A 25,662-nucleotide genomic window follows, 5' to 3' on the forward strand; every position below is an offset into this window, starting at 1 on the left:
TTTTTTATTACATTGTTTTAAATGATACATTATTGTTGGTTGTGTTTTCTGCATTTATGAATGCATTTATATTAAATTTATTACCTCAAAGTACACACATGGTGAAAATTGTTGATAAAACCCTTAAAGGTCACTGTAGTCACTTCAAAACTGGCATTGACATCCCACAAAGCATCGACAAGTCACATCAATACTATTTTATGGACAGAAGCAAAAATAAAAAGAACACTGTTCCTACTGAGTAATATAGAGGAGGCGCCATTATAATCTGTGGCTGCTTCGCCCTGAATAGTGCAGCCTGTTCTTGCATCTGCTCAGGTGAGCGATGCTGCCAAGGATTTCAATGCTGCAAATTATAAATACGATTTTCTAGGGCCAAAGCAAAGTCATGGGCACGTAAATGCAACATCACTTTTCACATCTCAAGACTGTCAAAGCGCGCTGGAGGCAAACACGGATACGTTTGTTTTTTAAATAATAGTTGTGTTAGACCCCAAAATAAACCGGTGTGTGATTTCCATTAGATTTGTAACTACTTTTATGATATTGTTTATGATTTATTTTGTGAGTTTGAAGTTATTTAAGTGACCGCTGTGGCTTTTTCTTTTTATAACAGCCAATATTGTCCACATGTTTTATTTGAACGATTGACCTCATGTATCAACTGGCCCCATTCAGTATAATCTGCTATTTATTGAAATGAATTGTTCTCTACATATCAGCAAAGGAGCAGTACTTGTTTCTTTACACACAAAAGCCAAAGAAAGTTGACAAAACTCTAATTTGACATTGTGTAAAGTACGAGGTATGCAGGCCTGTTTATAACCGTGCATGCTGAGTGGATAGCTGCGCTCTAAAGGGAATTCTCATACTTGTCATAACTGTGTGAAAACTATGCATGCCAAAAGCAATTTGTAGCAGATTTTATGGCGGAATAAAGGTTTTTATGACATGAAGAGCTTGACCAGTTCGACTCGTTGATGTCTCGTGTACTGAGATTACTGGCCACTGTTCGGCCCATGGGGCAGTGACGACCCTACCGCTTGCACCTTTAGCAGCGGGCTAACATCCTGTACATCATTTAGCTACTCTGTAGTTTCCAGATGGACAACAGCTTTGCCCATTGTCGTCAAAATCTTGACCGTCAAATCTGGTAAACTGTGGCCTTTTTCTTCCTTCTGCTGTTTATTAGCTGTGAAGTTCGTGCATTTAGATATTTCATTTTCCTCCCTCCTATACGTGTCTGGATTTTGGCGAAATAGGGTCCTGAGTTATTATGAAGAAAAATGCTTTAAGTCACAAGATGTATGTAAGCAGGAGGCACATCTTTATCCAGATCTGTACAAAAATATAATTTTCATTTACAGTTCCCACCCCATTGGCTCTACTGTAACAGTAAAAGCAATAATATAACTATTAACTATTAACTTGGGTAGGTGGAGTCACTTAACAGCAGGATAAAATGTATCCATTTGGTCTTTATTGTAGATTATGTTAATTTAGCAGTTTAGGTAAATAAAAAATAAGAATGGAACAAATGTGTTTGCAATAAAATGTTTTAGAAAATCTCTGAACAATGTAAAACAATTTTAACCTAGTAATATTTCCAATTTTTCAATGTGACATCATGACTTTTTCTTGCAGCATTCTGACTTTGATCTCATAACATTGTAACTTTTTGTCTCGTTTTATGAGAATTAAAATTTTTGTTTCAATCTGATTTCTTTCTCTTTAATTGCCAATTTTTTTTAATCACAACATTAGGTCTTTTCTCTTTGCGACCTTTTTTTTAATAACGTTAAGGCTTTGATCTCACAACATTACTTAATTCTTTGACTACATTTCCCGACTTTATTTTTAATATTGGATTTTTCTCATGATGTTCCAACGTGTGATGTTGAATGACTTGAAAAAAATACGGATTTTTTTTCCCTCATCATATTAAATCTTTACAGAAATTATGAATTGCGATACTTGTAACATTACCACTTTTTCCTCTCCTATGATTACAATTTTGATCAAACCTTTTCCTCATTGCATTAAAAACTAAATTGAATGATTTTGACGTCATTGTATAGTTGTATAACTTTATTGTTGCAATATTACTGTTCTCTCTTACCCTCTACCCCCACCCCCCTAGCATGGTGCTACCACCCTTGTCACATTTAATGTTAACTAATATCATCTGCCAACATTACATTACATTCACGGTTTGATGCCCCTTCGAAAAACTTAACTTTTCAAAACATTCGCAATTTGATATCTGTTCAAATCCAGATCTTTATCAATCTCCCAATTGAGAGTTCTGAGCCCCGGGGGGCCTGTTGGAGTTGGGCTCATGTGCCATGGTGATACAGAATCCCCCCACACCCCCAGCCTGAAGGGGTCTAAACAGTGTGACAGCTCTCGGGAGGGAGTGTTTTTCTTTGCTCACGGGATTGTCATCTGTGATGTTGACACCCCAGGGAGGGAAGAGAGCATCTGTATTTTTAAAATGTGATATTGAGATGAAAAGATAACCCTCAGTGCAAAAAGAGGCACAGTCTTTTTTGGTGCAAAATTGTAGCAACCTCATATCTTTCAACTAGGTCTTATCTGTTTGTCAAACTGTGTTATAAGGAACAATGATGCCATTTTTACGCACAAACCAAATTGTTGGGACAAAATTGAATTGATCAAAATCAGCAAAGGCCTAATTGTCAGGTATCATTTCAACATTGTCCCGAGCTATTATCTTGTTGATCATATATACAGTGATAGATAGATAGATAGATAGATAGATAGATAGATAGATAGATAGATAGATAGATAGATAGATAGATAGATAGATAGATAGATAGATAGATAGATAGATAGATAGATAGATAGATAGATAGATAGATAGATAGATAGATAGATAGATAGATAGATAGATAGATAGATAGATAGATAGATAGATAGATAGATAGATAGATAGATAGATAGATAGATAGATAGATAGATAGATAGATAGAGACTGAGCTTCCAGTGGAAGGAACTCTAAAGGGTTCAGTAGGCCAAGAGATTTTGGACAGTCAAAACAGTTTGGGGTCCTGTTCCAACATGTCTGTGCATTAGTGCACAAAGCAATTCCATAAAGAGATGGATGAGAGAATTTGGTGTGGATGTACTTTACTGTTCTCCATTGAGTCTTGCTCTCAAGCCAATTGAAAAGCCTTTGTGTTGATCTACAGTGAGGCAGGCCTTCTCGTCACAACCAAAAAAATGCTTTTGGAAGAATGGGCAAAATTGACCATAAGCTCAGGAAATGTGGGCAAAGGAAATGACGTGTTTCCTCTCAAGACGATAAAGCATTGTGAAGGTTCTGTCCTTTCAACACAAAGAGGAACCTCCAAATGTTTCAATGCCCAATTGCCATTCAAAATCCTCAAATTTTGTTTTTGACGTTGAGCGAGTGTAACAGTAACCATGGAACAGGAAATGGAATGAGTGGTGCAATAAATTTCATACACAAATGAATTTTCCCAGGCAGATTCCATATTGAAGGGAGGCAGAGTGACCAACTCACAAGTCTGAAATCCTGGGTTCAAATCTGGCCTTGCCTTTGTGGAGTTTGCATGTTTTTCCCATGCCTGCACGGGTTTTCTGCAGGTGGTCCGGTTTACCCCACATCCCAAAAGACATGGATGCTAGGTTAGATGATGACTCTGAAATTGCCCGTTGGTGTGAATGTGAGCCTTTTATACAGTATGTGCAGTTTAGCTTGTACCCCCGCCTCTCGCTCACCAGTCAGTTCAGTTAAACGGCGGCACACCCGCGACCCTAGTGAGGAAACACTGTTAAGAGAATTGATTGGTGCCATACTGAACCTGTAATGACGCAAACTATGCATACAGTTCAACGAAGAGAATCTAAAGAGGCGTAGTCAGGACACAAATCAGAAAGCAGAGGGTGACATCTCGCGGCCGAGAGGTACATCTACAACATCATCCGCTTTGCTTCGGTAACTTTCTTGAATAGGTTTCAATACTAATATGAGGCTTTGATGCATGGAATCTCAACTTGTAACATTAACATCACAGCTTCCTACTGTCATTGAACACTTTTCACACTTAAACTGGTGCACCTCCATGCATCCATCAATCTAGATAGACAGATCTGAACGCAAGATAAATTGTCTGAATATGTGGCCTGCTATTGGCTGGCGACCAATCCAGGGTCTACCCCACCTCTTGCCCAAAATCAGCTGAATGGTAGGTAAAATGGATGGATGGCAAAAGGTGTCTGTAATAATAACAGCATGATATTGACGTCTGCCATGAACGTGCAGTGTCATCTTTTTTTTTCACAGAAAGAATGCATGAGTTTATTAATCATGGTCAGGATAACTTCATTTAACATTAGTAACAAGTATAGCAATCACCAGTTTTATTATGTTGTCAAAAGACCAACACAAATCGCCGGAGCCGCGCTCTTACATCACTTCAGTAATTGGCTCAAGGCTTCTATATATAAGCATCTGTGAAGCGGACACCAGGAAGTGGACTGATGACTAAGCACATGATATAATACAACATAACACAACACAACACACAATGCACCTTTTGTGTTTGTGATTTCTGAGCAAAGGCCTTTGGGGTGGAAATGATCACAATTAAATTTCATCGAATCATTTTGCTCCTATTCGAACATTTGTCTTTGCATGCCCGCACGTGTGTGTTCTGTCCACATCCTTCTGTCAATGCTGCTGGTCGAGGCAGAAGGCCGCGTCACACGCGGGTCTTGGTTCACATTTTACTGTATACTTTCTAATATGACAATTTAAAACGGTTCCCATATGTCTTCAAAATATGTATTTTCCATTCTTTCTTCCCGAGGATAAAAAAAAGCTACAGCACACTTGACAGAATTAATTAAGATTCCTGGAACTTGATCCCTTATTCCCTCAAATAGTGATCGATTGTTTCCCCAGCTACAAAGAGTAGATGGGGTTTTGGAGTGGTGTGAGGATTTGATTGAAAATACGTTTGTACAAATGCATTTTTATGACTGAGGTATGCAGCATACATTACACTTCATATCCAGCGAAAACCATATGGCAACACATAAAAGATGAAATCTGATTGAACAGGATCTGACACACTGTTTGGGTATCACTGGATTAAAGGACCCCTGTTGAACGAATGCTTCACTGTGGTCGACACCCCCGAATACTCAGTGGCAATATGGTACATATTCATAACTTCATGTGCTGATGTTCAATTTGAATGTTATTTTTGCAATAGAGTAAAACTCCTCCTTTGTGTTACTGTCAATATTTAAATTGACGGGTTTCCAATTACCCGTCATGTCTTGTGACGGCCACGATCTTGTGTGTTGTGTGTCGCAAGATAAATTGTCTCAATATGTGGCCTATTATGGATACGTTTCCAATGACGCCATCTTGTGTGACATAGAGTTCAGAGAACACAGGCAATAGGTGAAGCGTGAAGGGTTTTTTTTTTCTATCGTTAATTTATCCGATTGGTTTAAGAGTTATGACGTTGTAGAAAAAGGGAATCTGGGACTGTGGTGATGTCATTGGAAACCTATCCACACACAATAACATAAGGACTTTATTGGTTTACCGTTAGTAAATGTTTTTTTGTTTTTTACTTTGTACTCATTTGAAACTCATTTTACGTACCTATTACTCTCTCCATTTGTCTGAACGTCTAGTTACTATGATGAGTGTCAGGTGTGTGCCATTATCAGAAGTAATTTGTTAATCTGGAGGGCGGGGCTTCACTTGAAATCCACGCCCCTTTCACATCCGAGCCACGCCTCGACCCCGCCTCCCTCCTAATGTCCAGCCAGGCTTCCTCTGGACTCGTTCAACTTTTCCCCGGCGCGGATGCTCCGTCGCTTCTCGGCGTCCCAGCGACAACAGAAGCCGGCATGTCGTTTCTGGACCAGCCCTGGTGTCCCACCAGCGTCCAGGTGACCGTGCTCCAAGCCCGTGGCCTGAGGGCGAAGGGCAAAGGCGGCACCAACGACGCCTACGCGCTCATGCAAGTGGGCAAAGACAAGTACCAGACTTCGGTGGTGGAGAAGAGCGTGGCGCCTGTTTGGAAGGAGGAAGCCGCCTTCGAGCTGCCGCAGCCCGGCGCGGGAGGGGAGCGAGGCACGCTGCGCGTTCACGTCCTGCACCGAGCCCTGGTGGGTCCGGACAAGCTGCTGGGTCAGGCCGTCGTCGACCTTTCTCTGCTCAGTCAGGACAAGAGCCGCAACAAGACCGAGTAAGTACACGACACGCAGGAACTTGTGCCAGTCTGCTTTGATTGATAAAAGCAGCAGACATAGTGCAAGCCGCTTTGAAGAAGCAGCAAAGTGTAAATCACTGGCTCTTAAAAATGCACCTATCCTAACGGGACAAGCCGCAATACATACACGCGTATTATCATGCTTCACAGGATGTTTGTGTCTTTGTTTAAACGTTTTGTAAATTTGTTAAAATGATTTTTTTTTTTTCAGCAATAGACATACTCAAAACAAAAGTATCGTTTTAACTTGAAAATATGTTCCCAAACGTTACATTAGACAATGAATATTCTTAGTTGTTACAACTATTATTATACAACAAGTGAGTGGAAACCATCCATTGTCTGAGCTGCTTATCCTCACAAGAGTCGCGGGAGTGCTGGAATTATCCAAGCCCCCATCGGGGTACACCCTGAATTTGTTGCCAGCCAATAGCGGGGCACATGGAGACAAACATCCACAATCACACTTAGGGGCAATTTAAAGTGTGCAATGAATGTAGCACGCTTTTGGTATGTGGGAGGAAAATGAAATCCTCAGGAAAAACCCACACAGGCACGGGTAGAACATGCAAACTCCACACAGGCGGGGCCGGGATTTGAACCCTGGTCCTCAGAACTGTGAGGCCAACGGTCTAATCCGTTTCCTCACTGTGCCGCCCTGAGATATTCCAATTTTTTTTCAATGTTTTATTTTACAGTGGTGCCCTGACTTATGAGTATTCAAGCATTCAAAACATTGACTAGCTCAGTCTTTTCTCACTGGAACAAATGGAAATGCCATTAATACTTTGAAGTTGAAACCCTGTCTGAAATCTGTTATTCTTAATTGTACGTCGCTTTGCATCCAAAGTGAGTGCTCTCGCTGCTGAAAATAAGTAAATTGGAAAAGTGTCAAATTGTTTGTATACAAGTTGTGTAATGGCCACCCATCAAAGGGCACACAAGCAAAAATAGTTGCTTTTTAACTCCTTATCGGCGAGACTTTGCAGTAGAAGGTAACCAACACTTTATTTTGGATGACCCAGCATGAGCCCCTCAAAAAGAAAACCCTGCCCCATTATCCTCCAAATACCAATTTCATATTTAATGAAGGACGGCCACTCCAGAGCCCCAACTCTGTGTAGGCTTTGCAGGATCAGGATTTTTGGGGCCGAACACAGAGTTCAAAAAACGACAACCGATCACTGATTCGATCACAAGATGGAACAGTGACTCTATTTAAATGACCTGTTCATTTACTGTATATACTAGTGTACTTAACTGTTCAAAAAATATAGATTTACAATATATAACGTATCTTTGTTCATCTCATTTGTGCTAGCGAGGCATAATGACAGAACAAATTAATGGTCTTCTGTTTGACGGCAGTAAGTACACACAGCAATTAATGGATCTACGTTTTGTGACATTTTTATTTGTTGGAGTGTCGTGACATTTTTCATTTGTAAAATTTGTGCCTTGGCTCCAAAAAGGTTAAAATTCACTGCTATGGTCAGATTGTGTCCAACAGAACGGCAGCATGTTTACACACAACCACAAACGCTAGCACTAGCTTGCTATGCTACGTAACGTTTTATTGATAGCTTGTGAGGCGTATTATAGTAAAAGTACGTGAGCAAACCTTACATGAACGTCCTCCCCTGTCCTGAGCTCTGGTGACCACCAACACTCATTTTTTCTTCTTATTTCTTCTTATGATACAGTTGGCACGGTCCACTCGTGTTGTCATCCCCTCGGCAACAAGTATATCTGGTCGCATTTGAGTTAAATCGATAAAGCCCAATGATTGTAAAAATGTCGTCCGGTCTGATTCAGTCATTACGTGTCGTCTTGTCTCTGCTGTTTTCTCGCCCATTATGTTGTTTATTTTTTTTAATAGCTTTGTTGGCCCACAAATATTTACAGTACTATGACAAAAGACATGGAAAAAAAACTATATAAATACTCCTGTACAAAAATAGTGGGTTTTTTTTTTTTTTGGTTCAGATGGCAACGTGGAGCAAATGTCTTCCCCGGATCGGCGAATTATGACCTCAAAATTGATCTGCCGATGAGCAACAAATGCCAATTATTGGTCGATCTGATCTGCCCCATAAAATCTATTTGCTTTAAAGACATTGAAAAGTCAGTTTTCCATTTTCCCCCTCCCTTAATTGATGTGTTCCAAGATTCCTAACCCTCCAGATTGTAAAATTAGTTGAATGCTTTATTTACTGTATTTCTTTACTGAACTTGGTCCAGGTATACCTTCATAACGCATTCAAGCAAGTAATAAGAGAGAGAGATCACATTTTACTTGTGTGTGATTAAATCGCAATCATCTTGTCACTTGTATGCTGTGCACTTTTAGTGAAGTTTGCAAAATGTTGCATTTTGCTAAGCCGTTTGTAAATGGTTTATTCTCCCACCATGTGACCCCCTGCATACCAGCCTCCTTTCTTCTCCTCCTTCTTACTACTCCGCTTGAACACCCGTGTAGTTACACCATCTTATTGTATCATGGTGATTCCTAGTCATTTTGCTGTTGTTATTGAAATGCTTTTATTTGTCATTTGGTGATCTGCTCACAAGTGTGGTGAACGCACCCTGTTTGTGACTTTTTATCTTGGTCCGTGGCCTCGCATTCCTGGCTGCTTTATCAGTGAAAAATAAACAGTGGCTGGCACAAGGTTGTTCTTTTTGACAAAAACGGCACTCTTCGATTCTGTTAAAGCTTGTTTACAATCCAAAATAAATGTAAAGAAGCATATCAATGATAATTGTTGTACTTGCACTAAGCAGCCCCAAAAAATGTCATGTAAATTTGACAAACCACAGAGAAATGTTAAGTCTACCAAATTTTGACTGAATTGCTAAGTATACTAACCGGCTTTTAGCATATATGATGTAAAATCACATTTAGGCGGCTCAATTTCAAAATTGGTTATTTTGGACTAGAATCAGGAAAAAAGAACATATTAGCTCACCGTCGTTGTTGGTGACTTAATGTCACAGCCAAACACGGCAACTGACGATAGGAGGAAACCCAGGTAGTTGGACTGACCCGATGACAAGTAGCAAGTTAGACACAAAGCCATGTTGTCGCTTGTAAAAGTTTACAATACTATTCGGCGTAAAATGCACACCGCAGAGTCGGCTGTCGGTGTTGACGTTCAGCTTGCCAATTGGGTGTTTTTAAAAAGTCAATCTGTTGCTTTTTCATTTTTTGGGATCTTAAACTATCATCACCAAGCTGCTCTGTCAATTGAGGCATCATCCAGGGACGATGCATTTTCAGGGTGTTGCCATTGTTAGCTTGCCAACGGCACCCTGGATTCGTAAATCGGTCATGTTGTGGAAGCTAAGCACACAGCTAACTCACAACTGAACAGGACCCATACTAAATGAAGTGATGATGTACTTATATCTCAGGGAGAAAGTATACGCCCCAGCCTGGTGTTGTCACAGGGCTGTTTTAACCCCGCCCACAAAATCAAGAAAATTCGAAAGGTGGAAAACAAAAAATGCTCGTGTTATACTCTGCAGTATGTCAACAATTGAAAACTGTTGTTGACTTTGTGTATGTTTTCAGCCGTTATCTGCAAACATCTTTAATATATTTAGAAACAAAATGGATATCTGCTTTAACCCTCTTTATTTTTGTTTGCTTTATCAATGAAGCAATGCAAAAAGATGGACTTTGACATTAAGCAATTACATGGATTGGATTTACCACCTGTATATCAGTTTTATTACCTCTACCATTAGGTTCTGTTTTCATGTGTGAATTTGATTGTGTCCAACTTCCTGCTTTTTTTTTTTTTTTGGACCTGCCAATTGTTCCTTTTTTAAATGTTTTCTTCAGGTTATTTTCCATTCAATACTAAGCATCCTCACAAGTAATTCCTGTATAATCTTTAACTCTGATTTGCACACCATCTGTGCGGTCGAGGGTTCAGAAACATAATCTCAAAACAAATTTAATCCAGATTTGTTTCAGTTTGCTGACTAACGTATTTAAATTTAACATGTTCACATGCCTAATCAATCTTATGTTGTGGTCAGATTTTATGAGACATCAGTTTTGTTTAAAATTAATCTGAATACGGCGCATGGTGGATCAGATGGTAAAGCGTTGGCCTCACAGTTCTGAGGACCCCTGTTCGATCCCGACCGCGCCTTTGTGGAGTTTGCATGTTCTCCCCGTGCCTGCGTGGCTTTTCTCTGGGCACTCCGGTTTTCTACCACATCCCAAAAACATGCAACATTAATTGGGCACTCTAAATTGCCCCTGGGTGTGATTGTGAGTGCGGCTGTTTGTCTCGATGTGCCCTGTGATTGGCTGCCAACCCGTTCAAGGTGTACACTGCTACCTGCTCGTTGACAGCTGGGATAGGCTCGAGCACTCCCTGCAACCCTCGTGAAGACAAGCATCAAAAGAAAATGGATGGATGGATGATCTGAATACAGTTTGTTGTGATAGAAATGAATGACGTCCAATTTTTCATCCTTGACGGAGGACTTTTTTTTTTTTTTTTTTTTTTTTTTCCCCCCCGGAGTTGGCCACTGACAATCCACATGGCCTTGTAGAACCAGGAAAATGATTTCCAAATTTTGACATTGATTAGCAATACGTCTTTGAATTAAGCATATCTGCTGCCCATTAGGCTATGGCGCTGCCCCACAATCATTACGTACAACCACTGGAACATAGTGACTCTAAAATGCATGATACCATTAAGATATACATGGGTTGTACCAAATACCTTTTAATTGAATGATGATCGAAGTGCATTTTTTTTTTCAAATTTTAGTAGTGTAAATGTTCAAATTCCATAATAAAACCCCTTTGAAGGAATAAAAATCAGTTTTAGGCATACTCCATTGTATTGTTTTGAATGTTGGTCATGATGGTGGTACTTTGAGAGATGGTAATCATTTTAGGTGGTGCTTGGTGTAAAAACTTCTAAACATTCTGTGGTTTGGGAAAAAAAAAAAACAACTATTTAGGTTGTATTGTAATGCATATAGTTAATCTGAAGGAGAACACACTGTATCAGTTGTCCCAAGCTTTGAGAACCAAAATGTTCTTTGCAGCTCCACCCTGTCTGATGTCCTATTTTCTGGACACCCTGATGGCCTGCTCTGATAAGATCTGTCCATTTGCGCTGCATGGACACCTATCATTGCTGAGCCGACTCTTCTCCGGCTCATACAGCTGTGCGTAGTGATAAGAGAGGCCTCCGCCAAAGCAGTCATTGTCTTATCTTTAGTACACACTGCACTGGGAAGGATGTGTGTGTGCACAAAAAGGAGAAAGCTTGTTGACAAGGTTGAGTCATGCGCTGGACCTCTACTTTGCACACTAGTGTCAGATTAGTCGTCTCGAAGCCATCATCGTCACCCAGGCATTAAGTGAAGACTTCCCTGACATTTTTGAAACTTCCCTTGTGTTGCAATTGTCACTTCTCTTATTGTAAAGGTTCTGCATGTTGGCTATTTAGACCTCCATATAGTGATTCTCTAACATGGAATTAGCATTAAAAGAGGCACTTTCATTTTTAAAAACTCCTTGCTTTTCTCATACGAGTGTCCAGAAAAGGCCTTTCTTACAGCTACTTCTGTTTGACCCAGTTTTCTATCCACTTCGTTTATATTTGGTGAAGACTGCATCCCTTCCTCTGATTGGTTGCCTCCGTGCAGAAGATCCACTTGTGAGAGCCAAGGGGTTGGACATCACTTGCTCAGGAGCTGAAAGAGAAGGCAGAAATGTTCGCTAGTGATGTAGATAAGCTCCAGGAATTCAAATGACTTATTTCAGGCCACCTGGCAGAAAAATGTCTGGCAATCAGGAATGCGTGAACGATTTTTAATTCACTGTTCACACATTTACTGGGGCACCATAGAGACAGTATTATATCCTAAATATTAGAAAAAGTGTTCCAAAATACTGTACCTCCCCATGAATTTGTCCGTGTTTGGATTAAAAAGAATACAGTTTGAGTTTTACGCAACAGTCTCTAGTTTGCTGCGGTGTTTTATTTTCAAACTGTGCTCAAGTCTCCTCTTTTGTTAAAATCTGTCTCTCTCTACATCCCTAAAAATCAACACTAGAGAGCCTCGTTCTCCTCAGTTGTCGTCGTCGATGCTTGGGCTTTAATAATTTAATAATAGATTAAATCCCACAGTGGGGTTAACACGATGTGTTTTGACATGTAATACTAGCACATTTGAGCCACATCTGTTAGTTTTCAAGATTGCTTTCCATTTACCATACTGGCCTGAGGGCCTGCAGCACCAACATACCAGAGAGACCCCTGCAAGGGCACATGTACCACACGCACGCACAAACACACATACGCAGTACCTTCCTCATTTCCCCAGGAATTCAGATTTCAGTTGGAGTTGTTTATTCAGTGCTGACCTCAGATTTATGCACGATAAGCATTTTTTTTATGCTGCGTCTGAGTTATTTCATGACCGGCCATTCCCCCACCCTCGAGACCCTTCAGAACAGTCTTAGTGTTAAGTTGTCGTATCAGCCTTTTTGTGTATTATAGCATAGACCAAATAACTTTCCTGTAGATTGGTTTTGGTTGGTTTGATTCACAAATTAATAGTATAGGAGACAGTTCTTAAATTCAAACTCAACAATGAAAGCATTCATTCAAATTCTCCATATTGATGTATTAAGTGACTGCTCACTTTATTTCGTTCTTGAAAACTTTCCGATTAAGTCACTTTCCACTTGCTAGTAGCAGGCTCATAGTTTCCACAAACAAACTGTGAGGTAAAAACCTTGTTTGGCACAATATTTGTAACCTTTTTGATGATGTTCTTCCCAAAACTTAGCTTGGAGTACTTTCCATTGACCCTGTAGCTGTCCTTCAATGCAATCAACAGGCAATACATTGCCAAACAAGTGCATTACTTTTATTTACAGTTTGGTATCATCCCAACACCATGTGCAGTCATTTTACACTTTGTAAACTTAAGATGATCGCAATCTGTTCCAAGCTCAAGACACGTCTTTTATTGTACAAAGAAGTTACCTCGTTCCACTTACTAAGGGAACTAATCTAAGATTCAACATTCTAAATTTGGTTCTTCTTTGTATAGCTAACATTGAAAGATTGAACAATGCACACCAATACCATTACTGTACATACAAAGAGTAAAAGGGTTATCTTTGATCCTCTCTTATACTGTACATTTTCTTGAAACTCAGGCCTTATGTTTCCCTGCATGTCCTAAAGCTTCTGTTGCACAAGTCTGAGAAGACTGTCTAGGTCAGAACGTTGAAACTTGATTCTGTGAGATCGTATAAGTAGGTTTGCTACTAAAGTGTTGTCATTTTATTTGAGATATTGCTTTATACACTTTATTTTAACACCTGTTCTCAAATTCAGAAGTCGTTTACATACCCTCTTTAACTTGGAATTGACTACTTCTGTGTTATTGAGACCTTCAGGGTTTTTGGTCCAATGCACTTTTAATATAAGGGGCTGTTGTGCACAGGTGGTTCAAGTTACTGGACAAGAGCGGCAAGGCAGACAAAGACCGAGGTGAGGTGCTGGTGGACATCCATTTCATGAGGAACAACATGACAGCCAGCATGTTTGACCTTTCCGACGTCGGCAAGCCTCGAACCCGCCTGGGCAAGCTCAAGGACAAAGTTCGGGGAAAGAAAAAAGAACCAGATGTGGCGGAGCCATCATTTATGCAGGTTCTCACGGACAGTGAGGAAGAAGAGGGGAAGGATGGCAAGGCAGCTGCAGGCAAAGAGGATAAGAAGAAACCTAAAATTAAGTCTTTGTTTTCTCCAAAGTCCAACCTGCAAAGGAACTTATCACAGTCCATGTCCGTTCTGCCAGCCAAGAACTCCTCACTGAGCGGGAGCCTGTCTTCTGGTCTCAATCTAGATTCCTCTGAAGGTGGGCTCATTTCAATTGATACTTTGACCTAATTTTACAGTAACACCTATAAGAATGGTTTGTTTAAGCCGTGAAGAAACTTTGTATTGAGGGTTAACTTATAGTGAAAAAGATACTTGTTTGATCAGTCTACTTCCAGTTTCATTGAGGACCATACCATATTTGATTCTGCGGCCACATTCCATTGTCACTCAAAATTGTAAATTAAACTGGAAGGGACTTCTAAGTAGAATAAAATTAAGAGCTTCTTATTTACTCTGTTTTGTTGGATGACTAATTATTTTGCTCATCACTGTCCTATTTTGAATTCTCCTCTCGAGGGAAACCCTGTAAATTAACTTTATCCTTGGTTTGACATCTGACCAATTGCAGTGTTTCCCAACATTTACTAAGACAAGACACCCTCCTTTTAAAATCTCACAAAAAGTGTGATAACTGAAACAATGATTTGCAATTTACTCACAAATTGAATAACTAAGCATAATGTCTGGGCCTGGCATAGATCAACAAAGATAAACAATATTTGAAATTTCAAAAAAAAATTGGGAAAATTAAAGTGAAATGGTTTTCCTTTCCTGTGGGAATCCTGGTGATTTTATAGCCTGGCATCCTGGTTGGGAATCCCTGATCTTCTAAATGCCACTTAATCAAATTTTCCACTGTACTATTTTTATAGGTAAGAAGAAGTTCAAGTTCATGAAACACAAACGATCTGGCAGCTCTGAGAGCAAGGAGTCATATTTTCTGAAACGTAATTCTATGGAGAAGAGCAACCTGTGCATTAATGGGAGTCATGTTTACTGTGAGGAACCTCTGCCTCGCACTGCACGCATCGGCTCCAACTTCAGTCTGGCCAGCTCGGGACACGGATCTATGGAGGATGTTCCGGAAAGTTCCTCGCCGCCAGTTGACTCACTCCCATCGATAAGGCAGTACACACCCTGGGAGGAGGAGGAGGAAGAAGAGGAGAAGGAGGCAGAAAGAATCGAGGGTTTGTATACCAAGGAGGAGATGCAGTGGAAAAGGGGGCTTGATGGGTTCGTTGAGGATGGTGGGAGGATTAAGGAGCAGAAAAGGACACAAGAGGAAGAAGAGAGGAAAAGGAATGAAGAGAAGATCCAAAAGGAGAAAGAGGAGAGGATTAAGAGAGAAGCAAGAAGGCAAGAACTGCTAAGATTAACAATGGAAGAAAGGATACAGGAGGAAGAAGAGAGTATCAGAAGACAGGAGGAGGAGGAACGTTTAGCAGAGAAAACCAGAAAGGAGGAGGAGAGGATGAGGAAACAAGAGGAGGAGGAGCAAGTGAGAAGACAAGAGCAGGAACGTTTAGCTGAGGAACTGCAGAGACTTGAAGACAAGAGAAGGAATGAAGAGAAAACTAGACAGGTTGAACAGGAGAAGAGGAGAAAACAAGAAGAGGAGAAAGTAAGAAGACAAGAGCAAGAACGATTAGCTGAGGAACAGCGGCAAATTGATGAGAAGAGAAGGAATGAAAAGAGAGCTCAACAGGTCAAAGAGGAGAAAAGGAGAAAAGAGGAAGAGGAGCAAGTGAGAAGACAAGAGCAAGAACGATTAGCTGAGGAACAGCAGAGACTTGACGAGAAGAGACGGAATGAAGAGAAAGCCAGACAGTTAGAAGAGGAGAAGAGAAGAAAAGAGCACGAAAAATTAGCTGCGGAACAGCAAAAACTTGATGAGATAAGAAGGAATGAAGAGGAACAAGTTAGAAGACAAGAGCAGGACTGGTTAGCTGAGGAACAGTGGAGAATTAATGAGAGGAGAAGGAATGAAGAGAGAGCTAGAATGGTCCAAGAGGAGCTGAAGATAAAAGAGGAAGAGGAGCAAATGAGAAGGCAAGAGCAGGAAAAATTAGCTGCGGAACAGCAAAAACTTGATGAGATAAGAAGGAATGAAGAAAAAGCTAGACAGGTCGAAGAGGAGCAAGTTAGAAGACAAGACCAGGACTGGTTAGCCGAGGAACGGTGGAGAATTAATGAAGAGAGAGCTAGAATGGTCCAAGAGGAGCTGAAGATAAAAGAGGAAGAGGAGCAAATGAGAAGGCAAGAGCAGGAAAAATTAGCTGCGGAACAGCAAAAACTTGATGAGATAAGAAGGAATGAAGAAAAAGCTAGACAGGTCGAAGAGGAGCAAGTTAGAAGACAAGACCAGGACTGGTTAGCCGAGGAACAGCGGAGAATTAATGAAGAGAGAGCTAGAATGGTCCAAGAGGAGCTGAAGATAAAAGAGGAAGAGGAGCAAATGAGAAGGCAAGAGCAGGAAAAATTAGCTGCGGAACAGCAAAAACTTGATGCGATAAGAAGAAATGAAGAAAAAGCTAGACAGGTCGAAGAGGAGCAAGTTAGAAGACAAGACCAGGACTGGTTAGCCGAGGAACGGCGGAGAATTAATGAAGAGAGAGCTAGAATGGTCCAAGAGGAGCTGAAGATAAAAGAGGAAGAGGAGCAAATGAGAAGGCAAGAGCAGGAAAAATTAGCTGCGGAACAGCAAAAACTTGATGCGATAAGAAGAAATGAAGAAAAAGCTAGACAGGTTGAAGAGGAACAGAGAAAAAAAGAGGAAGAGGAGCAAGTGAGTAGGGAAGCCCAGGAACAATTGGCTGCGGAACAGCAAAAACTCAATGAGATCAGTAGGAACGAAGAGAAAGCAAGAAAGATCGAAGAGGAGCAGAGAAGAAAGGAGGAAGAGGAGCAAGTGAGAAAACGAGACCAGGAACGATTAGCTGAGGAACAGCAGAGAATTGATGAGAAGAAAAGGAATGAAGAGAGAAGTAGAATGCTCCAAGAGGAGCAAGTGAGACGACAAGAACAGGAACGATTAGCTGCGGAACAGCAAAAACTTGAGATAACAAGGAATGAAGGCAAAGCTAGACAGGTTGAAGAGAAAAGGAGAAAGGAGGAAGAGGAGCAAGTGAGAAGACGAGAGCAAGAACGATTAGCTGAGGAACAGCGGAGACTTGACGAGAAGAGGAGGAATGAGGAGAAAGCTAGACTGGTCAAAGAGGAAGAGGAACAAGTTAGAAGACAAAAGCAGGAACAATTGGCAGATGAACAGCAGAGACTGGAGGAAGAGGAGAGAACTAGGAAGGAGGAGGAGAGAAGACAAGAGGAGCAGTTTGCAGAAGAGAAGAGGAGACTGGAGGAAGAGGAAAGAAAGATGGATGAGAGAGCTCCAGAAGCAAAAGGGAATGAGGAAGAGTTCGAGGAGCAACGGAGGAGAGAAAAGGAAGAAGAGGAAAAACTTTCTGAAGAGGAACACCGAAAGATTGAAGATGGAAAGAGGAAAGAGCAAAAGAAGTTGGAAGAAAAGCAACGGGAGGAGCAAGCGCTGAGGATGAGAGCTAAGGAAAAGGAGAGGCTAGAAGGGAGACTGAAGGATGAGGAAGAGGACAAGAGAGATGAACCATGTCAGAAAGATGAAAAGAAGGAAGCAAATAGTGAAAAAGCTGTTGTTGGGAATACACAAGTTAATTCCATGAATCCATTTATTGAAGATTTGTCAAGTCACCCTTTTGAGGATCCCATTCCCAACTCACCCTCTGGGTCAAAGGACAGCACGTCACATCGAGCAATCTTGAAAAGGTCAGTTTTCTAAACTCCAATGGAGGGATGATTCCGACCATTGTTGTCCTAATCTAAATATCCCCTTTCCTTTTTATTGTATGGCAACAAATTACATGCCCAAAATGCACTCCTCTCATTTTAATACCTTCTGGGATACAGCAACACGTTGTGAGAATGTCAACCTCCCAGAAAATGTATCAATAGGAAATCAAATCTCAGGCATGAGCATTTCACAGAAACAATCGTTCCGTTACCGTGTCGTTACCCAGCCTGAGAAAACACGGAACAGAAAGTCTGTTTCCCAGATCTCTGGGCTTACTTTTAATAAAATTCGCCCATGTGTAGAATGTAAAACAAGTTCTCAACGAAATCCAACAATCTGTATAAAACGAACCTACCTGAACCCATTTATTTTTAATGATTAAAACGCCCAGCTTTGTCAGTGTGGTTTACAAACAGCACCGGTTTCTGCTTCTGCGCTACGCATGCGCAAGGTCGAGTTATTTATAACCGGGTCACTCAAACGCTAGTCAAACATGTCGGTTGCTAAGCGTAAAAGACAAAATGCTCATGCCTGCTAAGGCTTTATTTTGAAGTACATGTAAAAACCGTTTCCCATGAGCATTATCAATGGGAACAGAAAAATCGTTTCCCACGGTTTCCCAGGACAAAAATCAACGGAACCGAAAGATTGGTTACCATATTTGCCGAAATCCTCATGCCTGAAATCTATGGCTCTGACAATTAATTGATTCACTCAAATAGTTTGATTCCAAAAATAAATCAAAGCAAAATCTCACCTAAAATTTGCAGACGTCTACAATCACAGACACAATGTATCAATGTTAAGTAATTCATATAGTCTCCCACCACTAGGTAGAACATTGAGTAACGCAACTACATAGTAATACTACATACAACTAACGGCTAAGTCGTGTATCGCATTTCAAATAAATAGAAATCTGAATATTAAAAATCAGTGTGCACCAGGTTTTAAATATCTGAGATGTGCTTTTGTCAATACATATACTACTATATTTCCACATGCTGTACATGTCTTAGGAACCAAAAGTTCTTGGGTTCAGTACCCATTTTGGAGCAAAACATGGAATTGAATTTTGCAAGACGTTGTTATTGCAAATGCCATACAGAACATTATGTTTGTGGCTTATTAAATTGGATTGCGAGTTGGGTATTACAGTGTCGTTGACTGTAAACAAGGGTTCCTCAAGAGGATTATAGAATTATAACTACAATTAATTCTTATTATAAGCAACCGGAGGACACCAGACAATTGACCCGTGCACGAAATTGAATTTAATCTAGTTAATGTACATCAGACCAGGAACATGTTGAGAATATAGGAGGAAGTAAGTCGTGCCAGATGAAAAAGGATAAATTTTGTGGGTGACCTACCTCGTCTGGTTTGTGTTCTGTATTGCCATAGCAACAGACTCGAGGAATGTAATTCAAGCCTGATGGCTTCGTGAAAGTTGCATGGCTTTGATGACATGTAGGTTTGTGTCCCGGAGTCCATCTCTACCATGACCTGATTGAGAGAGCCTTAAAGTCAACAAGGAGTGACTGAGTACGGATTGACAAGATTTTTGCAATTCTGATTCAATTTATGATTTAACAATGCGCTCTTTTCTAGAATGCATTGCTGTAGTTAAAATTACTGTATCACGTATTGACTGTGTAAAACTGAGTCTTTATTTCGTACGGACAGGGCTTGCCTGTTAAAGTGGTGTTTCAGTCGTTTTTAGTCCCCATTTACAGCTGTTCTTAGTGGCAATCTGGCACCTTTACCCAGAATAGTTGGTGTGGTGTCGTTTATGAATACTGTACCACTCAGTCGAGTAGACCTGTAAACGCCAGCTGATCCATGTGATCCGTAAGATATATCATGAGTTCAAAGGAATTGCTAAAAACTTAATCTTTGGAACCAGTTGCAATCCATACATCTTCCAATGAACTCTCATGTGCATAAACATTTAGTGGAGGAAGTGCGAAACACCCACAGCCCACATGGGTGTGCCGACAAGAGCCCCATGGCTCTGATGTTATCTGTCCTGGGTTAAGAAAACACCGATTTAGGTCGCACTTTTTGAACAGCTGGGTGAACCGCTGCAAAAAGTTTGGATTTTAGCAAACTGGTCTTGGTCCTCTGACTCTTTTATTGTATGTTCAATTTCATACTTTTACTCTAAAAAAAACAGCTTGAATCAATCCGTTTTTTTTCCCCCTATGATCCCTTTCCCAGGTATTTGCATCTGGATCAAATACAGAACTTGGAAAGAGGATGTTTTGGATGAACCCATTCATTTTTAATGGAAGCACAAGTATTGGAGCCTATTGGACTTGGAACGGTGGATTAGCTGGTAAAGCGTTACCCTCCCAGTTTTGAGGTCCTGGATTCAATCGCGGACCCGCCGGTGTGGAGTTTGCATGTCCTCCCTGTGCCTGCGTCTGTTTTCACCGGGCACTCGGGCTTCCTCCCACATTCCAAAACCACGCAACATTAATTGGACAGTCTAAGTTGCCACTAGGCGTGATTGTGAGTGTGACTGTTGTCTGTCTCCTTGTGCCCTGCAATTGGCTGGCAACCAGTTCAGGGTGTACCCCTGCCTCCTGCCCGTGGACAGCTGGGTTAGGCTCCGGCACTCTCTGCGATCCTCATGTGGATAAGTGGCGAACAAAATGGATGGATGGATGGATGGATTGATGGATGGGTGGACTTGACTTGTAACCATGTAAGTGTGTCACATTTTATTGATTATTCATACAATAATGCTGAACGCCTCTGCTCAATATCAGGTGACACGTTTATTTTAATTGGCTGTTTAACCAACACAAAACAAAAACTCTCTTGGTGATTACAGGCAACTTTATTCACTTTTATAAGTCTATTCCAATACTTGTGCTCACCTAAAAAGTTGGTCTTTTGTCTTTAATAATGGAATCCTTTATAAAATATGATCCAGATGTACTGTACCTGGAAAAATGAAAGCTGGAATGTTGATTATAAATCACTTTTGTCTTTAGATGTCAAACCCCAATTTTTTTTAGTTTTTTTTTAGTCCATAGCAAAAATGAGGGGACAGTGTAACTTTTTCAAAAAAAAAAAAAAAAATTCTATAACGGAGTGCAGTTGTCAGCATTAGAAATTTAGTACTCTGCATTTCTCTTTTGCAGTTGGCAACCGCCTGAGCCCTCGGTGGGAAGCGCTGGCGTTCCCGCCGATGAAAAGGGCCCTTCGGTTAGTCAGCGTGAGAAGCGACCAGCTCCTCAGCCTCCAGGAAGGACCCAAACGGATGGGTGCGATAAACCTCTCCATCTGGCGCCGATTACCAAGCAGACTAAAGGGGAGGTGGTGAAAACTGCCAGTATTTCGCCTCAGCCTTCAGTACAGACCATCGCTCCTCAGAGCAGATCGCCCAGTGACGCACAAAAGGGTGGCGGATCCAAACACACAAAACGACCCGCACCATCAATACCTAGCTCTGAATCCAAGACCGCCCCAGTTGTTTGCAGCTTGAATCCATTTGAAGGCGATGATGATGAGAACGAGCTTCCTGCACAAGATGACGCATCCTCCAATAATCACACTTCAGTCTTGTGGCCCCCACCCGTGTCAAAAACTCCCGAACCAGATGCCACGTCTCAAAGCAAACTCAAGTCTTCTAAGGTTGCACGTGCACCTGCCCCTCCTGCTAAGACCGCTGCCGCTACATCGAGCACACTGAATACGCACAGCACTGCTCCTGCTCGTACTTTACCTGGCGGTGACACTAAAATACAAACACCCAAGGCCGATCAGGCTTTGCCACACGAGGAGACCGGACCAAAAAGGGGCGAGAATGGGATGGCGCAGGATGCAGGTGGAAAGAAGGAAGCGCCTCCACCGCCTCTGCGAAGGTGAGATGGCTTCAGTGGGGTCCACACATACCGAGAATCAGGGCTAATTTGACATTGATAGTCCCCGTCCTGTTGTCAACAAGACCTGAATATTAGATTACAAAGATTATCCTAATTGTGGTGTGTGATGTCAGGTGATATTCATTATTTGTCCGATCTGCTCGGGAAAACAATCAGGGCCGACAATGTAATGTAAAAGCATTTCAATATTTCTCTAACTTAGCAAGATGTTAATGTAACAAAGCAGAGTAAAATAAGTTAGGGCACGAGAAAAAACAATGTGCATTTAAAATATTTGGGGGAGGGGATTTTTTTTCGTTCACTGAATTGTATTAGTTGTGTAATTATTTAATGTACGTTATTTGCAGTCAATAGAGTTGAAAAAATGATAGCAAAATTGATTTATATAAATCAATTTGTCAAGTAATAAAATTATTTTACGTTTTGTGCTGTATGTCATTTATAGTTTCCAGTTGTAGTAAACGATTTACTAAAATTTTATTTATAATCAGTGCATAATAAAATGTGCATTTTAGCTCGTCTTATGAAAATTAAATTATTAGAAAATATGATGGTGCTTCTAAGCCACACCATTCTTTAGCCTGTTTTACAACATGGGATCCATAATGAGTTGGGTCCGTTTCATCTTTGTTGGCTTTCAGTTTGTCATTTTTCCTTCTCATAGAAAGTGAGGAATATTTAAGTGAGACTGTAAGATCACATCAGATTTCAGTGAAGCTGTTCACACTTTTCTGTCACGGTCAAATTTCATAAGATTGTAATGTGTTGTGCTGATGTGTATAGGAAGCATAAAATCCTCTCTGCTAATAAGATCCATGCAGAACACCATTATTTTTTTCATTATTTTTTTTTAATTACCTGAATCCAATGGCTTGGTTTGTCGTTATTTTGGTCATTGCAGACTTCAGCCTGTGAAACCCCTCAGTACTCAGGAACTGTATCCTGTCACGGGGATCCAAGTAGAAAAAGAAAAGTCGGTGGGAATTGTTGGTAAAGTTGAGGAGAACGCAAAGGTATGTTAAATTTCGCACAAGACATTTTTTCCACAATGTCACAATAGAGCTTGTGCATGTGACGTCACCATTTTCACAGCGCCATATTGCCAGTCAAAAAGACCTGCTCGATGGTGTGGGGGACATTGAACCAGAGCAGAATATTCACAATGCCCGAGAATTGTTGTGCTCGTTATTACAACAGACGAGACAGATATTCAAAGAGGTCATTCTATAGCATACCAGCTGAAAAGACCAGAAAAGATCGATTGTTTTTTTGCGATTAAACGTGATGGATGGTGCCCAACCAAATACACCCGACTGTGTAGCGATCACTTCACTTCAGGTATGAATTACTCTTCTCAATCTCAAATTACCAAGAAGCATTTATAATGCCAGGTTGGCTCATTTGAGAACAATGTGTATTTGGGAAAAAAAAAAAAAAAAAGAAACAATACACGGAAGCATGTTGCGGCCACACGTTAAAGTTCAGTAAACCTCTCCTCGACACTTTTTTTTTTTTTTAATATGCATTGTTTTCAAATGAGTCCAATCCGTATTTAAAAAAAAAAAAAACGGTCACACGGAGGTTTACATAGGTTAACGTGTAGCCGCAGCGCGCTTCCGTGTACAGGGCCTGAAGCCTATCCAGCGTTTTTTTTTTTTTTTTTTTTTTTTAAATACACATTGGACTCATTTGAGAGGAATGCATATTAAAAAAAAAAAAAAAAGGCTATCACGGAGAGGTTTAACGTGTGTCCGCAACATGCTTTGTGTACGGAGGAGCTGACTCGCTGTCTTTTTTCTTTCTCCAACCATAGTTAATGAATGCGAGTTTGTGTAAAACCAGGGGTCATTTATTTAAATATTGGTATTTTTAATGAAAAAATCTGAGTGCTCCATCACTCTGTGGGATTTATTCTTGATTGAGAACAGATCTATCAGCAAAGTATTTGTAAGTGTCCAGACTTTTCTACGCTTTCAAACTCTCCCGCCCTGTAAATCTCGACGACTTCCTCACCAGGTCCATGTGTAGATCCAGTTGTCCAAGACAAGCAGAAACAGTCCACTTTCTTCTCGGCGGAAACATCGACTTCGTCATTAAATCTGGGTCGTCTTTGCCAAATGTCTCATTTTTCCACGTATCTTCATTTATTATAACCTTTTAAATGTTAGCAGTGTCAGACAAGACCCTGGGTGTCGTGCTAAAAGACATATTTTCGCGTCGTCTCCAACCATGGTTTGCTTGACCGGCAGTATGGCCAGTCACGTGACTTTTTTGACGTAGGTGCACGAGCGCTATAAACTAATGAATGACAGCATATGTAATATCTACTTGTCACAAATCACTCATTTTTTGGGGGGTGGCTGTCTGATTTGTGGCTGAGTACAGCTTTAGTTACTACAAAAAAATTAACCATTCACGAAACTCCAACTTTGTATGTTGCTGTAGTCTAAGACTCTTGCAGATTAAAATTAAAGTTCCAAATGTTATGAAAGTTAATTTTCCATTTTCTTTCTTTGGTGCACCGTTGTAGGTAAAAGTCAGTCAAGAGAAGGGGCCATACTCGATGCTCACCCGAGAGGAACTCATCTCTTTGGTGGTAAAGCAGGAGAAGCAGCTCCAGAACAAGGACAAAAAGATAGCAGAGCTGGAGCAGTATATTGATAACCTACTTGTGCGGGTCATGGAGGAACAACCGAGCATCCTTATGTCTATGAAAAAAGTTCTCTAGCTGGATTTGGCATCTTTCTGCACCTCAAAGATCATTTCTACAGATCATTTTTCTCAATATTAGACATGACTATTTTTGCTACAGTTGAACAGTGCAATTATTTTCCCAACCTTGAATTGGATTAAATGTTGCCACTTGAGTACTATTATATTATAGCAGAAGGAAAAAAAAATATGAATGTCCTTTGTCCTCTTTTTTTTTTTTTTTTTTTAAACTTTTTGCCAGTTCAAACTATGCATTTGTTACATAAACTTGTCTACTCGCACTGATTAACTGTTTACATGATCAAAAAAGCACTTTATTCACCATATATTCGAATTTCCACACTGATTTCAATGTACTGTTGTAAAGCGTTAACATATCTCAAACTAAACTAAAATGCCAAATTTAAGTGTGCTGTTTTTCCCTGTTTTAATACTCTTGTGTGTGCAAAATGTTTTGTTTTTCAAGCTGTAAAATTTAATGTGCCCTTTTTGTTTGTATTCATTGTACAATTACATTGAATCAGGACGATTTTCCATTCCCAGGATTGTTACGAGAATAAAGTCTGATCTTTATAGCAAATAATGTGATTATTTTACAATACACACTAATGTTGACACACTTCAAAGTCCTGGTACTGATAATAAGCTGTTAGTGGCAAAATACTTGAACTAATTTTACTGAAAATATACAATACCTAATATCCTTGTAAAATATACTAATTTCTCAGGAAATTTAGAAAATTCTTTGTTTGTACCTTCCATCTCAAATATGCAACTTTTTTTACTAGACTGAAAAAAAAAAAAAAAAAACCCAACAAAAACTGTCCCCTTACTTTTTTACTTAAACTTAGATATATGGCTATTATCAAAAAATACAACTATGCTAAAAAAATATCTCGAATGATTTATCTTGAATATAAAACTGTTCTTAAAAACACAACTTTATATTTAAATATGACTTCTCACATTAAAATTATTGGGGTGGTAAAATTGACTAGAAAATGTCATTCTATCCAGAAAATAGAAAATTTTCTCGAGTCCACAACTTTTGTGAAAATATACATCTATGTGCAACTAGCCAACACTATTTTGAGAAGATACATTACAATTACAGTATTCTTGCCAAATTACGACAAAAACAATCTTTTTTGGAGCCGCTATCGTATAACTTTTTCGTGAAAATGTTCGTCTTCATAGTTGTAAAATCATAGCTCACTTTGAAAAAAAAAATGTAAT

At 40.2% G+C, this 25,662-nt stretch overlaps 1 protein-coding gene and 1 long non-coding RNA gene across 2 annotated transcripts; one reads left to right on the plus strand and one right to left on the minus strand.

Annotated features, from left to right (window-relative positions):
* Positions 1-4,444: 4,444 nt before the first annotated feature.
* LOC133490498 (trichohyalin-like) lies at positions 4,445-25,001 on the plus strand. Its single transcript, XM_061800650.1, has 6 exons — positions 4,445-6,257; positions 13,779-14,194; positions 14,871-17,793; positions 20,971-21,693; positions 22,616-22,727; positions 24,245-25,001. The coding sequence occupies exons 1-6, from the start codon at positions 5,824-5,826 to the stop codon at positions 24,440-24,442; spliced, it is 4,806 nt and encodes a 1,601-aa protein (XP_061656634.1). The 5' UTR covers positions 4,445-5,823; the 3' UTR covers positions 24,443-25,001.
* Positions 6,084-9,644, minus strand: LOC133490500 (uncharacterized). The gene is made up of 3 exons (XR_009792235.1): positions 9,407-9,644; positions 9,248-9,319; positions 6,084-6,222 (listed from the first exon to the last, which is right to left on the minus strand). It is a non-coding gene; the product is annotated as an uncharacterized LOC133490500 (long non-coding RNA).
* Positions 25,002-25,662: the final 661 nt, after the last annotated feature.

The sequence above is a fragment of the Syngnathoides biaculeatus genome, chromosome 17 (assembly GCF_019802595.1).
Source record: "Syngnathoides biaculeatus isolate LvHL_M chromosome 17, ASM1980259v1, whole genome shotgun sequence".
NCBI classification, from domain to species: domain Eukaryota; kingdom Metazoa; phylum Chordata; class Actinopteri; order Syngnathiformes; family Syngnathidae; genus Syngnathoides; species Syngnathoides biaculeatus.